The sequence below is a fragment of the Priapulus caudatus genome, unplaced genomic scaffold, assembly GCF_000485595.1.
Source record: "Priapulus caudatus unplaced genomic scaffold, Priapulus_caudatus-5.0.1 Scaffold220, whole genome shotgun sequence".
Classification (NCBI taxonomy): Eukaryota; Metazoa; Priapulida; class Priapulimorpha; order Priapulimorphida; family Priapulidae; genus Priapulus; species Priapulus caudatus.
In genome coordinates this window covers 224,433-241,871 of record NW_014577281.1, presented here as the reverse complement: position 1 = coordinate 241,871, position 17,439 = coordinate 224,433, and the positions used below count along the sequence as shown (strand labels likewise).

General features: G+C 39.0%; 1 protein-coding gene across 3 annotated transcripts; it reads right to left on the bottom strand.

The window, feature by feature from the left end:
- Positions 1-519: 519 nt before the first annotated feature.
- LOC106807529 (WD repeat-containing protein 54-like) lies at positions 520-16,885 on the bottom strand. 3 transcript variants are annotated; one of them, XM_014809894.1, is made up of 9 exons: positions 16,578-16,885; positions 8,881-8,943; positions 8,218-8,284; positions 7,338-7,394; positions 6,790-7,000; positions 5,853-6,015; positions 5,120-5,185; positions 4,883-4,977; positions 1,574-1,659 (listed from the first exon to the last, which is right to left on the bottom strand). In XM_014809894.1, the coding sequence occupies exons 1-9, from the start codon at positions 16,800-16,802 to the stop codon at positions 1,656-1,658; spliced, it is 951 nt and encodes a 316-aa protein (XP_014665380.1). In that variant the 5' UTR covers positions 16,803-16,885; the 3' UTR covers positions 1,574-1,655. The 3 variants fall into 3 exon arrangements, with proteins under 3 accessions (XP_014665379.1, XP_014665382.1, XP_014665380.1); XM_014809893.1 differs by lacking the exon at positions 4,883-4,977 and having other exon boundaries at positions 520-1,659; XM_014809896.1 differs by lacking the exon at positions 4,883-4,977 and having other exon boundaries at positions 520-1,659; positions 5,937-6,015.
- Positions 16,886-17,439: the final 554 nt, after the last annotated feature.

The following is a 17,439-nucleotide window of genomic DNA, read 5'->3' as shown; positions in this document are numbered from 1 at the left end:
ATACTCGACGATTACTTGTCTAGACGTGGTTTTAGTCTTGGCGCGTCGGACGACTATATTACTCACAATCCACTACTGTTTTTCGTCTATGCACTACTATCTATATAATGTTACCAAGCTAGTGAGTGAGAGAAGGCTGATGTACATTAAATTTTTACTAGCGTGTCAATTACCGTCATATCTACTGTGCAGTATGTCGTCTGACATCATCACGCGTCACCTCTGACGTCTAAGCATGTGCACTACTATACCTATGTCATCTGGGGATACTTATGGAACATGCGTATGCAGAATATGTATAACAAATAGTGGTAATCTGGTTATATCTGAACGTTTCACATAGTTTGTATGTACTATGGCCTAATAAATTGCCAGTAATGAGTTTTCACCAGAAGTTAATGCCCGATGTCAGCGGACAATGAAAAATATTAAACTTGTAAGACTGCGTGGTTATGGAATGAATGATCATAAACACATCCAATGCTACCAGAAAAAAAGTTGATAGGGCAAGAAAATAAATAGACGAATTCAAACATTTTACTCAACTAAATTTTTAAACAGATATATTACATAAATTATATTATATTTTTCACTTTACACTACACTGCTTTTGTGGCAAATTCGCATTTGCATTCAATGAACTAGCGAACGCACACCTTAATATCAGGAGTCTATCAATATTGATAGGCTCCTGTTAATATGACAGCTAAAGTAACATCAAACATGGAATAAAATAATATAGAAGAATTTATACCTAATACACTATAAAGTGATCAGAAAGGCAGGTTTTTATAGAGAAATTGATAAATGTGTAACAACAAAATAAACAATGTGTATGATAATGTAAACAACATGCCTGTTTTAATTACATCGTGCACGCTAGTCTCACGTTCTTCTAAACTACACACTCCGACACACAATATCCCATCAAACTATCATTTTAGTCAGGTTTCATTGAACATGGACGTGCACAATCCCGTGCATAATTATGGTTAAATATCATGGTTATAATGTCACATTATGGAACAATTAAATGTGATCTAATTTTCAATATTCATCGTGATTGACCAGTTTAACTGCATATGTTATCACTGAAACATGCAGTTTAAACGTTTGTTTCCCGTGAATATAGTTTCAGAGAAGGTGATTACTGCCTGCATTAGTTTATATAAGACTAGATAGCCACAATCATATTGAGCTACATGTAGTGAGATCGTGCTATGAAAAGCTTATAGTATGGTGTTTGGCCACAATGAAAAGCAGTGGTAAATACGTGAAAATATGACGTGTAAACATGGCAATTGGACGGAATGAATATACAACCATCAATAAAAATAATGTGCAACATGTCCTGCAGAGCTGGGGTATTCCAGCATATTCAAAGATCATACTAGTGGCTCAATTCTATCTAGAATCTATCAACCAAATAAATATACAACCATCAACAACAATAATGGGGAACATCTGTCCTGCGGAGCATTCCAGGGTATTCCATCACATTCAGAGATCAGATTAGTTTGATCCATCTTATTTGGTAGTGAAGCATATGACCTCAGCCAGGTCACAACCGGTTACACAGAAGCTCGTGCCATCAGGGTGTGTGAATGCTGCTCCACACAACAGCACATTCTGTACACACTCACTTGATAGATGTTCTATCTAAAACATTAAAATTAATCTGCATCAGGTAATATATCATTTAAATATAAGCAATATTAGAAAACAAGTGCCGCAGAGCGACAGCGCTCAACTGAGCAACAGCGTGTACTGTAGCCGGGTATTCTTCTGATAAACTCACTGGGAACCGAATCAAGTGCGCCCTCCCGCCACCGCGTTTGCGCCCAGAGCATATATCTAGGATACTACTAATACAGATGTAAAATATATGATAGGCTTTGCTATACCAGTAGTACAGTAATAAAGATACAGCTGTGTAACTTTAATGACTTCACTATATTAACATGTTATCATGGATATGCGTTGAGCTCGAGCGTAGTGGTGGTGGTGGGAGGGTGATGGGGGAGAGGGAGGGAGAAAGAGAGGGGGAGGGGAAGGGGGGGAATGGGTTCTAATAGTAAATGCAGTTCAGTCCTTCAGTCACTTCAGTCTGACCATTAGGCCATGTCCTCAGAAAATGTCTGATATGTGACCTTTCCCCCACTGCCCTCTGACCTCCAATTTGGCACTGGTGATGGGTTTCCTGCCCATCACACTATACACCGAATATTAAGAGCATAGGTCAAGCCGTTTAGATTTGTGTCGCAATTCTGCATTTCCTCCCTATACCTTAAGTTAAGGAGGGAATGTTCCCCCTTCTTTTACACCTCTTGACCTTTGACCTTTGATCCCCAGCGTCGACATCCCAACTCGTTTTCGGATTACCCCCCCCCCCATGTCCCGACTTTCGAATCCGTACATCGAGCCATTTAGATTTGTGCCCAACTGTTGACGGATGGACGCACGCACGCACGCACGCACGGACAATCATGTGATTCTACAAGCTGCATCAGACTATGTCAGATGAGCTAAAAATTGATATTTTGGCATGAGCGTTATTATGGTATACATTCAATATCTCTTACTGGAACTCCAACTTAGGTTATTAAAATTATTGCCACACCCATGATCTACATCTAATTACAAAAGATTCCATTACATAAATTTTATTGTGCTACAATACCCCTAGTACCGTCACTCCCTGGACACCCCACCCACATGCTCCAGACAATTACAATTGCTGATGTTAGTTTTATCTATTTTTGAGATTATTATATAAAACACAATTCCTTGAAGAAAATCATTTGAAGGAAAAATGTCAAATACTATCATATTACTTTTCTTGTATTTATTAGCTCATCTGACATAGTCAGATGCAGCTTGTAGAATCGCATGAGCGTGCGTCCGGCCGTCCGTCTGGCCGTCCGTCCGCAGTGGAGCACGAATCTAAACGGCTACAGACGTGAGGGCGATTCAAAAGTCAGGGACGTAGGGTGTAATTCCGAAAAACGAGTTGGATGACGAAGCTGGGGTGTCAAAGGTTCAGAGAGTGTAAAAGAAGGGAACATTCCCTCTGAACTTAAGTATAGGAGGAAATGCAGAATTGCGGCACAAAGTCTAATGGCTCGACCTAGGCTCGTGATATGTCTGGTGATATAGCATCATGGAGGAAAAGCCATCACAGTTGCGAAAGTGTGAGTGCACAGGTCAAAGATTCAATGGCGAGGCACAAGGCAGATTTTAGACATTTTCTGAGACATGTCTGACGAGACCGATTGAAAAACTTTTTTTCAGCGGTGACTACCATTTTTATTGGCCTTTATTGAAAGCGACGCATTGAATGTACTTTCCGCTGACATTGCGAAAGTAAGTGTGCTGGATAATCTTTTTGCCCTCAGAGAGGGTTAAATTATTTTGCTTGATGGGTGCCTAACAAAGGACTGAACTGCTTGTTGCTATATTAAGTCCCATACCGTGTGTGAATTGTGAGGCTACAGTAATTGCCACAGTTGAATTTGGCCAAGGCAAATGTTGTTGAACAAAGTTTACTGCTACTAAATCATATTATTTCTAAAGCAGTCGTTCATAGCACCCTGAAGGCTGAACATGGTGAGATGCTCTGTGGTGTAGGCAAAAAACACGGGGCAGCCCATGGTGGCACGCTTGCCTAATCAGTATTGTTGCCCTGCCAACCTGCAATGCACATGTGTCTGGCAAGTGCATATAGATTTCGGTGGGTGCGAAAAGGTTAGTGATATTTTCTATTATTCTTATTGATTTGATTATTTAATTAATATAATAAATGAATGAATAATTTTTGAGTATATTAGTGATCGTTTCAATTGCGCTACGGACAAGTCAAACAAGAATAAGGAAGACTGTATGGTATAAGACATCTTGCTATGCACAAGATGAACTTTAGTCACGCAAAGCACCAGACACCAGATGAGCCCTGTCGCACTGCGGCACTTGTTCATAATCGTTCTGAGTAAAGATCTCAATGTAAAATACTCAGAAATAATAAATCATATAAGATATAAAGATAACAACCAAAAATTCACATCTACAACATATAGTGCCTGTTTACATTTCAACACATCAAAGAACTGCCAGATTCTGGGACGGTAAGCACCATTTGCCGGCACATCATGGTTTTATCTCTCGATATGGTTGTTTGTATGACTAAATCCACTTTCCACATTCCACATGTCATGAGCAAAGCGTGGTGCATGATCACCATGACACTGCTCTTGACCCATGTATTTGTACTCAATCTAGCCCACTAGTGAGGCTCATAGGGTCTATGTCCCCCAGGGTACTGCCGAAACGTACCCTGGGTACGGTCCTGTATACCAGAACGTACCCTGGTAACTATCTAGCTGATATGGTTAGGGTTAGGGTTAGGGAGTAGGCGTAGGCGACTCCCTAGACTCGTTAGTGGAGTAGGCGACTCCCTAGACTCGTTAGTGGAGTAGGCGACTCCCTAGACTCATTAGTGGAGTAGGCGAGGTACGGTCCGGCATATTAGATAGTAGTATTTAGTACCAGGGTACGTTCCGGTATACCGGACCGTACCCAGGTTACGTTCCAGCAGTACCCTGGGGGACATAGACCCTATCAGCACTACTGACTGGGCCTACTCGGGCATAGAGCCAGCCAGGCCCTCAAACGCCTGCCACAACACCATGAAGAGGGACAAAAGTGATGGCTGCCAACATGCAGGCTAAGATCAGCATTGACCAGTTACTCTCTCTGTAGACAAACACTCTGGACTTTACGATAGACGGCCTGAGAGAGGTGGTGGCTGCACTAACATTTGTGTTAACCCCAATTCTCAAAAGATAAATAATAAAGAAATATTACAGAATGAAAAATAAATAATTACAGGAGGTAATTGTCTGAAAATAATCGCCTGAGGGGGATGTTTGTCCAGAGGGTTGACTGCCGGTCTGGTGGTTGACTGCCCAGGATGTACTTGCCCTGATATCCATAAATTCAACCAAGAAATCCTTTCAAATAATCCTCACAAAGACACTTGCTAATGACATATATACATAGACTCACGAAATGAACAACGATATCAATCAAACAACAGCAACACAATAACAATATCGCTACCCACCTCTGGAGCATCACCTTCTTTCAGCTGCCATATTTTAGCAAATGAGTCCTCACTCACAGTCAACACCTGTAACACACCAGTATTAAGAAAAACGAACAGATATATACAATTGAGCAAGTAAGACTCTCGACAAACCTCATGTATAAAAACTACAGCAATAGAAAGTCGCATATTCCCTCATCTACTTCATATATGTTCGATGGAAACACATTAACAAGTTGGTTAAATAAAATTACTAGGTGACTGCAATTTTCCAAATAATAAATCTAATGACCTATTGACACCTGACATGCTTAAGTTAACAGGCAGTAGTAACCTGTTGGGATATGTTCTAAAAAACAATGTTTGGTAATAAAGTACAACAAAGTTGACATTTAAACATGCAGTTTAACTGAACTAGCACCAATATTCAAGGGTGTGTCGTTATCAGGCTCAGATGGATAGGTTAAGTAATCACAAGTGCAGAAACCATTGCTGTAGTAACTAAACATAGATGCTTTATGATTCTGCCAACTAATTATTTGCTGAAATAGACATACATCATGTCCTACTCGGCCTTGCGAATTCCTTTATTTATTTCATTTCATTTTGTTGTAATCATCACATGACACATCTCATCTTGAAATATTTAAAATTGAAATCTAAATTATTTTTAAAACAAGACAATGCAATATCTAAGATCTTTCTAAGCATATTTCACATAATAAAAACTTGTTCTGAAATATCCACTTACCATTCCATTTCGATGAACCACATCTATAGCATTTATCCATCTGGCATGTGCAGTCACCTCTGCACACATGTGACCCGAAATTACCTTGAACAGACGTATGTGACCAGATCCATATGTAGCAACCAGTAGCTCATTCCATAATCGCACACCAGAACATGGGCTCCTGTACAGAAATAATGGAAGAACAACATTTTACTCTGTGATACTTCCCTTTTCCTTTTGGGTAAATGGCAGGGGTCGAAATAACTGATGGTCCGATGGTCCGCGGCCATCAGATTTTCAGTCAATGGTCCGACGAACCATTGAATATTTTGGTCCCATTTTACGGTAATTTTCTTTGAAGTTTCCACGTTCCAATATACTTTAAAGTGAATAAACAATTACTGTATCGTTTGATACATTCATTGTAATGTAGGTGAATAATTAAACCATTTTATCACCATGTAAAATCTCTTTCTTACGCTTGCACGCCGCATTACTTTTAGAGAACAATTTCAAATTTAGGAGGACCATCTAAATTTCAAACTAGATGGTCCTGTGGACCATCTCTTTTTTATTCCTTATTTCTACCCCTGAATGGTATATTATGAATTATATAACGTCAGCTCAATTTCGTTTGTTTTCAAAGAATAACATTTTAATTTTGATTTTTTTTTATTGCATAAAAATAAGAAAATAATCCAAATAAACATAGCATATGCAAAACATTTCGTAATTCATGGGATTGTCCAATTTAACAAACATACTTGACTACAGGTCAATCATTCAAATGGTTTCGGCACATAGAAATTTTGCATCTTTTAACAAAAAGCTTTAGAATTAGATAATATTAAATCCAATTGAACAACTTTAAGTCATATAGCCACTAAACTGTCTTATTACATTACATTTAAATTACATAAAGGTTCTATTTTCTTTATATAGTGTGTATAGTTACCCAAGTCCATCTATTCTTTTGTATGGGTGGAGTTGAGATTCTTCCACACGCCACAATATGATGCATCCAGAATCATCCCCACTGGCTAAAACTAAGCCATGACTGTGCAGGCAACTAATAGGTAATACGTGTTCTTTCAGGGATTCCTTCAGCAAAATATTTGTTCCTTTTGGTGGGATCTCAAATACCAGAATTGTGCCACTGTCTGTACCTGTAATTCACACACATTTGATTAGAGAATATTGCATGGCCGACAGAAGAACGTGAATAATATACATATAGGTATAATAAATATAAAATAGTTTTTAATATAGCTGACAAGCATGCATACCACTCATAGACAGCTAGTGAATGTAAATGGTCCCATTAAACTGGAATACCAAATTGAAGTGCTCAGACTATAAAGTAAATGGGTGGGTGGTAATATATCTTAGATAAATACATAACATGAAATGTGTCACTTTACACTAACCACTACTTGCTGGGCACTGTTCTGTACAGTACTAGCTTAAATGCTATAAGCTCAACACTGCTATGGTTAGGCTTACCAATGCAAAGCATCGAATCTTGTAATGTGCAGATACCTCTGGCATAGGCTTTTGACACTATAAAAAACAACATTAAATTTTCCTCTTTAACTTTAATAAAGATTTTTAATATATGCTTTTTAATACAATAACAGCAAAAGTAAAAAGGGAAAACTGATGCCAAATAAACATCAGACCACTGTACTTTAGACAAATGGACTTTCAATCAATTTGATGATAACTTAGAGAAATATTGAGATGCACAAAACATTCCATCATAAACTTATTAACCTTGTGCCACTTGGTAAACTTTTTTTCTATTTGCAGCCAACATTACAGTACCAAAGACTTGTATTGGTTAAAAAGGGTGATTAGTTTATGTTATGAGATAACATAAAAGATACGAGGGCCAGAAAATGTGATATAGGTGACCAAATATCACTAACATTAAAATTATTTGGATTAAAATTAAAAATTACTGCAAGTCTAAACAAGTGCCGCAGAGCGACAGCGCTCAACTGACGTGTACTGTAGCCGAGTACTCTCCTGATAAACTCACTGGCAACCGAATCAAGTGCGCCCTCCCGCCACCGCGTTGATAGGCTTTGCTATACCGGTACTAGTACAGTAATAAAGATATAGCTGTGTAACTTTAATGACTTCGCTATATTAACGTTATCATGGATATGCGTCGAGCGCGAGCGTAGTGGTGGTGGTGCGGGGAGGGTGGTGGGAGGGGAGGGTGGAGGGAAGGGCGGGTGGAGAAGGCTTTAATAGCAAAAGCAGTTCAGTCCTTTGTTAATAGTAAACAAATCCACGCGATTCTACAAGCTGCATCTGACTTCGTTAGCTGAGCTAAAAATGTAGCATCATTACCTCACAATCCTATTTATACATTTACCTTCATTTGACTCAGGGTTTACCAAAGAGTGCCAATACAACATCACTGAGCCATCTGACTCATATATCTGAAAATATATTGTAACATTTAACCTCTTCCTATTTTAATACAAGTAAGAAATTAAACTTTGTATTTTGTTAAGATATAGCATCTAAACCAAAGTAGTGACTGTGAATAAGAATAAGCTAGTAGTATTGTGACAAATGGAATGACACCCGTTTAAATTCAGGAGTAATCTCCTAATTTTATTGAAGATATATTCTGTAATAACAATAACAGACAATTTAAAATGTGATAAATAATAAGTACGTTGGCAGAACAAATATGCTGTATCTCTGTATTCTGTATCTCATAACCGCATAACCTCATGATTAGTCCTCTACGTCCAAGGGACTGTCACTATATTGAAGAGAGAGAAAGAGAGAGAGAGAGAGAGAGAGAGAGAGAGAGAGAGAGAGAGAGAAAGAGAGAGAGAGAAATGTGATCAACAGACAGATCATCACGGCAAATTCAGTAAAAAAAACCTAATTGACATACAAGGAGTGAATAAAACAAACAGACATGCCTACCACATTTACATACAATTGAAAACACTTTCAGTTTAAAACTTATTGAAAATCAAATATAGAGGTAACTGCTCAGCATTGCATGGGCACAACTTACCTGTATGCCTCGCTGACAAGCCATCACCATTAGACTTCGTTCAGGAAACTCACAATACTTCATCTAAATAAAAAAGTGGAGGATAATAATAGGTCAAATATTGAAATATATAACCTAGGTAAGAGTTAGCTCCAAGAAACGGTCTTGCTAGGGTTAGAAGACAATCAGTCGCACAGCCTCGTCTAGATACAATAATGTAACCCAACAAACCCCATAAATGTAACCCAGCAAACCCCACAAATGTAACCCAACAACCCTACTCTTATTTATTGTGTCTAAGCCTCGTCGGGCTAGGTAAGACTAAGACTCAGAGTGAGTGGTACATGTAATCTGCAATATGATTATCTATAAATTCCACAAATCACGTCTCATAAGGCCAAAACAAAATATATGTGTGGTTACCGTTACATGCTGAAAAAAAATAGGGTAGGTAGGTAGGGAAAACATTTTATTTTCTTGAAATATTTTATTTACAAACCATGTCCGAAGGATGTGCGTTGTGCCTTTTGAAGCAGGAACTGAAAAAAATTTTAATTTAAAAAAAAATTTTAATTTTAAAAAATGAATAAAATGTTTAGGGTCGCTGGGAATAAATAGGGTCGGTCGGGAAACCGTAACCACACCTATATTTTCTTTTGGCCTAAAGTTATGTGGTTCAAGGATAGAGAACATGGGTCCCATTGAGACCTGTCATTTTCGTAAAGCCATGGCGATGATTTTGGGTCATATGAGTCCATGATGATGTATAGCAATAATGCCAATATGGGCCCCAAAGATATAACAGCTGTCGACATTTGTGACATTGAAACCGGATTTGACTCCCAAAGAGAGCGAGAGGACAAGAGTCTTAGTGGCAGAGATAGAAGAAAGAAGAGGCAAAGGGGAGCAGGATCTGGTATTAAGGTTCGGACAGATTGTCAAACTAAAGAAGGAACGTGGGAAACCAGGCCTGAGACAATACTAGGGGGAGATAGAGGGGATATTGTTGTAAATAGTGGTACAGGAGCACCTATTTCTATTTCAAATTTCTACACAAATACACAAAGCATTGTAAATAAGTTAGATGAATTTGAAGCCCTAATAGACGAACTGAAACCAGACATTATTGGTATCACAGAGACGTGGGCAAATGAGAACACTCCAGACAGTTTGTTCACCCTAAGAGGGTATGATCTTTTCAGAAAAGATCGAGTAGGAGCACAGGGAGGAGGAGTACTATTACTGGTCCAAAACGATCTCCAAGCATCGACCTGTCCAAGACTAGAGGTTAGCGAGTTTGCTGAATCAATATGGTGTGAAATCCAACTAACTGGAGAGGATGTTTTACTCATAGGAGTGTGTTATCGATCACTAGTCTAGCTAGTACACAGGAGAACAATGAAGAATTGATTGATCTATTTTCTAAGGTAGCGAGTGGACAGGAGACGCATGTTCTGATTATTGGTGACTTTAATATACCCGAGGTTGATTATGTGAACTATTGCACCAGTTGCAGCCCACTGTCATTCCACAGTAGGTTCCTCGACAAGACACAGAACATGTTTCTATTGCAACATGTGATGGTACCGACAAGATATAGAGAAGGTCACGAGCCATCTAAACTTGATCTGATCTTCACAAATGATGAGAATATGATCGAGGAAGTGAGTTGTTTGGCACCCATCGGAAAGAGCGATCACATTGGACTAGCATGGACGACCATAACACACCTGGACCCAAACAGCCTGAAACACAAGTACGAAAGCCGAAACTACTGGAAAGGAGATTATATATCTTTAAACACAGAAATTAAAGCCACTGATTAGAAGACAGTATTGGGAGGTTTGGACACCAACACTCAACAGTGCTTGGCAGGAGTTGGAGCAAAAAATTGAAGACCTTAGTAAGAGGAATGTACCAGAGAAGAGACCACCAAATAAGAACCAGAGACCAAGATGGCTGACCAAGCCTGTTCGAAAAGCAATATAGAAGAAGAGGAAATTTTACTTAAAGTACTGTAGACTAGGCAGAGAAAAAGATTATGCCAATTATGTTAAACAGAGAAACATCACTTCCAACTTGTGTAACGATGCCAAGAAAAATTATGAGCGAGGTCTTGTTGATGTATTCAAGAGCAACCCCAAGAAGTTTTATGGATACGTGCGCGAGAAACAGAAGGTCAAAGCTGGAATAACTCGACTAGCCAAAAGAGAAGGTACATGTTAACAGACAACGACCAAGAAGCAGCATCATTACTGAACAACTATTTTAAGTCGGTGTTTGTAACGGAGCCAGAGGGTAACATCCCAAATTTTGTAGATAGAGTGCAACCTGGTACAAGCTTGGACAGTATTGAGATTACAGCTGCACAAGTGGAAAAGAAGCTGAGAGAACTGAAGCCAGGCAAGTCACCAGGACCTGATGGAATACACCGGAAACTGCTAAAAGAATATGCTGATGGACTTGCATTGCCACTCACATTAATATTAAAAAAATCCTTGTACAGGAAAGAACCCTACCAACAACATGGAAAAAAGCGCAGGTTTCTCCCATCTTCAAAAAAGGGAGTAGGACGGCTGCTGAGAACTACAGACCAGTTTCACTGACATGTGTGTGTTGTAAGGTCATGGAATCACTATTGCGTGATGAAGTAGTAAAATTCATGGATGAGAACAAATTGTTTACAGAACACCAACATGGATTTACGTCGAGGAGGAGCTGTCTGACTAATCTCCTAGAGACATTTGAAGCTTGGAGTAAGGCCATTGACAATTGTAATTGCATCGACACCATCTTTTTAGACTATCAGAAAGCATTTGACACGGTTCCGCACATGAGGCTATTGAAGAAATTGAAAGCGTATGGTATAAGAGGAACACTCATAAACTGGATTGAAAGCTTTCTTGTGGGGCGCCAGATGAAGGTGAGCGTTCGAGGACTGTACTCGGAATGGTGCTCAGTAGATAGCGGGGTTCCGCAAGGATCGGTCCTAGAACCACTACTGTTCCTGGTATATGAAAATGATATCCCGAACATAATAATTTGTGATATGAAAATGTTTGCGGATGATACAAAAATTTGGAAATCTATATCGACAACAACGAACTGCATGCTACTGCAGCATGACCTAAATATGTGTGATTGGTCAAGGAATTGGCTATTAAAGTTTCACGTCGGGAAGTGCAAACGGATGCATTTAGGAGGAAATAACGAACAGTTTGAATACTCAATGACCGATGAGGCTGGGACAAGAACAGTGTTAGATGAGATCATGAAGAAAGACCTTGGGATATGGATAAACAGCGACCTGAAACCCACTCTACAGTGTACCAGAGCAGCGAATAAAGCGATGGGGGTACTGAGATCGATCAAGAAAACATTCAAGTATGTTGATAAAAGGTGTTTCCTTATCCTGTACAAGACGTTCATCAGACCCCACCTAGAGTACTGTGTGCAAGCCTGGTCACCCTACTATAAGAAATATATGGACCTGTTAGAAAAAGTGCAAAGGAGGGCAACCAAGCTAGTCCACTCTATACGTAACCTGGAATACGAGAAGAGACCGGAAATCCTAGGTCTATATTCACTGGAACAGAGGAGAGAGAGGGGAGACCTGATCAAAACTTGCAAAATTTTAACAGACAAAGAAAACATAAATAGCAACCAATCCTTCACACTGGCAACCGGAACCACCAGGGAGTAATCCCTGAAACTATTCAAAAAAATATATCCAGGACTGCAATTGGCGACAGCACTTCTTCCCAGCAAAGATGTGGTAAAATGCGTGGAACGCACTGCCAACATTTGTTTTAGTCGAGGCCAAAGAACGGTCACTGCACATATTAAAACAAACTAAGACTTACATTGGACAACGATATGGGCACAGGCCTTGAAAGCGATGATTCAAATAAAAAAATATAAATTAGAAAACTAACTAACTACTGACAAAAATTACTTAATAGTTTCAGGGACTTGCAAAAACTAAACGAACCAGTGCAAAACGCGCCGAGCTAGTAGAAATCAGTAAAGGACAAGGCTAGTAAAATGTCTGGTATGGACCAGCCACCTGTTGCGCGAGGGGAATTTTTATATTTGATAATGGCACGCCCGTTTCATTTTACATAACAGGGCCAGGGTTAGCACATCTACGCTCGAACACACGTACATGGTACTAAGAGCGCGATTGGTCGGGCTTCCTTTGATACAAGAGTATAAATCACGTGGTTTAAGACAACACCAATGTTTCGTGTTATTAACACAAATGTTTGGTGAACACAATGTTTTCTTGTCAATTTTCACACTAATTTTGACTGCATCTGTGAACATTAGACACGGAAGTGATTAGTAATGTTTAGTAATGTTAGTTAAACTTAATGTAGTGTTCCATGCAAATAAATGTTCATGCAATTTTAGAATTAAATATATATTATTAGCGTCATTTGATCCCAGCATAGTACAACATGTACCAATATTTATTATACATTCATAATAATCAAGAAGCAGATAAAGAAGGACTTCTTTATCATTTATCTAGTAAAAGAAAGACTATCTTTATTGCTGCTACGTTTGATATTAATGAGTCTGAAACAAGGCGAACCATCGGCCAGATGTCTGCTGTCACTGACGAATACGGACAAAATGGTACCATGATCATAGGCCTTTTGCTTTACAGCACTGAGCATTCAAACAGTGCACAGCAGGCGCATGCAGCCACTGGTGTTAAAATCAATATGACGAGACAACCGAAGACTCTTGAGGGACAACATATGCTCACTCTCTTGGTTGTCCTCCGGACAAAGCCCGAAAAAACACGCTTAAAATTGAAACACTGGGTATAATATATCAAGAGCTAGATATACACCTTCACGAGTGAATACAAATGGAAAAACATGGGAATAGTGCATATTTCATGGCATTATATTCTACTTGGAGGCCTGGTTAAGTAGGAGGCAAATTAGAATTAACGCTCCAATAATCTCGGGCCTAGAGTATCGTAGAACAACAATCGGTTAGTGTCTATGATTTTAGAGAGAAAAGGATGCTGATTAACGACAAAAATACCATTGACATTAGATCTAGAACCGCATACAAAGACTAGAATAATATTTGCCGTGAAAATGGCCGCCTTTTTCCCGATGTACACTCCATAGACGATATTATAGTTCTAGCTACTTGATAATATAATATATATATATATGTATATTAATATATATAATATATATATAATATATATTAATATATATACTGAATATATGCTGAATCAAATTATTCACAGTCAATTTCGCGAATGCCATCTCGGAAGCGTCTAAAATCAAAACCCAGATCCACCCACCTCCACCGGCAAATGGCAAAATTTTACTCCACTGGTAGCGGCCTCAGCGCCGGCACCTTAAGTAAAGTAAAGGGGTGGAGATATGGGTTAAGCGGCTAGTAGATTTTAACAGTCACTAGCCCTGACTGGCTAGTGAACATTTTAGGTTAGTTTCAAGCCCTGTGTTTCTATACTTCTCTTTACTATTATTGCCGACAGTTTCCTGTAAATTCCGTCCAAATCACCTATCGTCCAACATGCGCAAGCGGCGACGCAGGGCACTGCTCTCGCAGCATGCACGCTTGTACCCATTACAACTATATAATATATATAGTATATAGCAGGTAGGAAAGCGTTAGATCGACAATTCGACTCGACGCTCGCTTGAAATTTCACACTTTCACAAGCACGATCACATCCAACGCTTCCATCTTTAGTTTCTTTTTCAAAGACAGTGATTCAACATTGTTTTAAAAACATATTTGTCGGCTGTTCGTAACCGAGCTGATAGTCACGCTCGAAATCACACAGACTGAAATTTTCCGCAGTTCGGCTAACGTGACACCACAGTAAATGTAATGGCAATGGTAAGAATGCGGAAACACGCACCAGCGCGCGGCTTTCGTGACCTCAATTTCTTGCGCCGCCAACGGCACTGCAACGTTTTTTGCAAACGCATCCAATTGGCCGGGACTCGTACGGGCAGTTGGGAAGCAGATGCCGCGCCTGCGTGCAGCCTTAGCCCTAGACTGGCACTCAGCTCCCACACCTCTCGGCTTAGCTTAGTTACTCGATGGCGTAATCGAGGTGGGAGCGAGTACCAGTCATAACTAATCGGCCCAGTACTTGCAAGCATTACAATTTAATGGCAAGAAGCTTAGCGAACGCAAGAAATTTCGTTCAGTCTTGTTAACTTCGAGTGAACAGCTCAGGTTAAACGAACAAGACAGTAATGTTTTGATATAACAAAAGTGACACTGTTCTATCGAAATGAGATAACAAAAGATGGAAGCTGTTGGAATGTGTCATTCGTGACTGTGAGTGTGGAAAATCAAGAGCGAACAGCGATCGAAAACTGCGAATTTTGCAGATCACGCTTTCCAACAGGCTATATATATAAGTGTAAGCGTGCAACGTGCGGACCGGCGAGCGGTTCAAGGATAGAAGAAACATGAGGTCCAATAAAACCAAGATGTCATTGGTACATCAATATATAAAGTTAATATTATGATCAATTAAATTAGGTATAGGGTTAGAGGTTGGGATTTAGGCGTTTAGGGTGAAGGCCCACAGTGGTTTTTAGAGAGTGTCAAACAAGCCGGATCCCGGTTTCGGTATACCTATGAAAACTAAAACAATCTCTTCTTTCTCTGATTGCCGCTTATTATACAAATGTCACTTATTTCTTTTATTATTATTTTTGAGCTAATTTATATTTTATTATAGGAATTAGGGTTATAGGATATTGTATAGCGGTATAGGGTTTGGATATAGGGTTGGGTAGGTATAGAGGTGGAGGGTTAGGGCTGGTATATAGCATCTAATTCTTCAAAGTTCGGTTGCAGTAGGCCTCAACAGATAGAGAGGTTCGCTTCGTAGAAGTGACCGGTACCGTAAGTTCGACCCCATAAGGTGTTTTTATTTTCCTCTGCTTCTGTATGTCTTTAGAATTTTATTTGTTTCTGCAATTTATTTGTATCGTATTCTTTGTTTGTTTCTGTAACTTTTGTTTATGTTCGGAATTAACTCAATTATTTCGTTATGTTTATGCATAATAAAAATTATATTTGATCCTGATTATGTTCAGGAAAACTGACAAATCAGAGAAGAGAGGCGATTGTTTAGTTATTCAGGCCTCCGAAACGGTCCGCCGTCGTTTAGACACACTGTGTGTGTGGTGAGTGGTGGAGACCCATGTTCTCTATCCTTGGGCCGCCGCGAGAGCAATGGCCGCCGGCCGCTCAAATGTTGGACATAGGATTTGGACGAATTTTACAGGGAAACTGTCGGCAATAATAGTTGAAGAGAGTATAGAAACATTAAAGAAATTTGGTAGTAAATATATTTCGTATTTAGTTAGCAATTAACCATTATATTTTTATTGAAACGCTTCAAGTGCCTGTGCCTGTGGATATGGAGATAATAATAGGCCAGGCCTGAAACTCACACCCAATCTAACCTTAGGCTAACCATAACCCTAACCCGAGCAGGCCTGTGTGACTGACGTCAATATACACAGTGAGTCGGTATTCTAACCCTAGCAATAACCGTTATTCTTGGCGCTATAACCTATTACCTAACCTAACGGCTAACCTAACATGTCGCACATTGCGAAAATGCATTGGCTTCATCTAATACATCCTTGAACCGCAATATGTACAACTGGTGTCGGTCCGCTATCAATCACCTGCATAACTATTGTACTTCCATGGCCACCCGGCTCCTTCACGATTACTTGTCGTTGCATCAAAACATTTGCGCCATCCGCAGCGATTGTTATAATATTTGCAACGGATTTGTGAACAACTCCATAGCTTTGTGTACGTTTATCATTATCTGTATACACACTAAGGTTGTGGCACAAAGCAGATGTACTTCCTTTCATGGAAAGCGATTTTTCTTTTCGATACATATCTCAATAAATCCCACTATTAGTATATAACACGCTAATACTTTCAGCTGCTGGGTCGCTACGCTAATCTTTGACAACAAAAATATTTCTAAATATTTCCGCTCAATGATTTGATTTGTATCAGTAGCGCCACCTATAAACAAATTCCATGTGTTTCTTGTAAAACATATCACATTATACATATATACATATTATACATAATTATGTGTATATATATATATATATATATTATTATATATATATATTATATATATATATATATATATTATATATTATATATATATCGTGTACGTATGTTGTAAACACGCATTACACAATGTGTTTTTTTTTAATCTGTAATAGCTACAGTAGTAAGTCTAAAGCAATATGTAATTATTTGACAAGTCTATTGTTTTTTTTCTCAAAAATTTCAATGTAGAAAATTACATACGCTCACAGAAAGTACTTAGTTTTTCAGTAGCACATAAGTAATTGGCATAAAAGAGCTTCTTTCGCTTTAGGCATGGATGATTGATTACAATTAAGGCCTTGGGGTCCATTATTAGCATGTCTATTTTGTGAGAACATTAATTGATGCAGAGTCGAGGTTTATAGTTACACGTTGTTCGTGCATCTGCTCATTGCTCATACGTCTGAA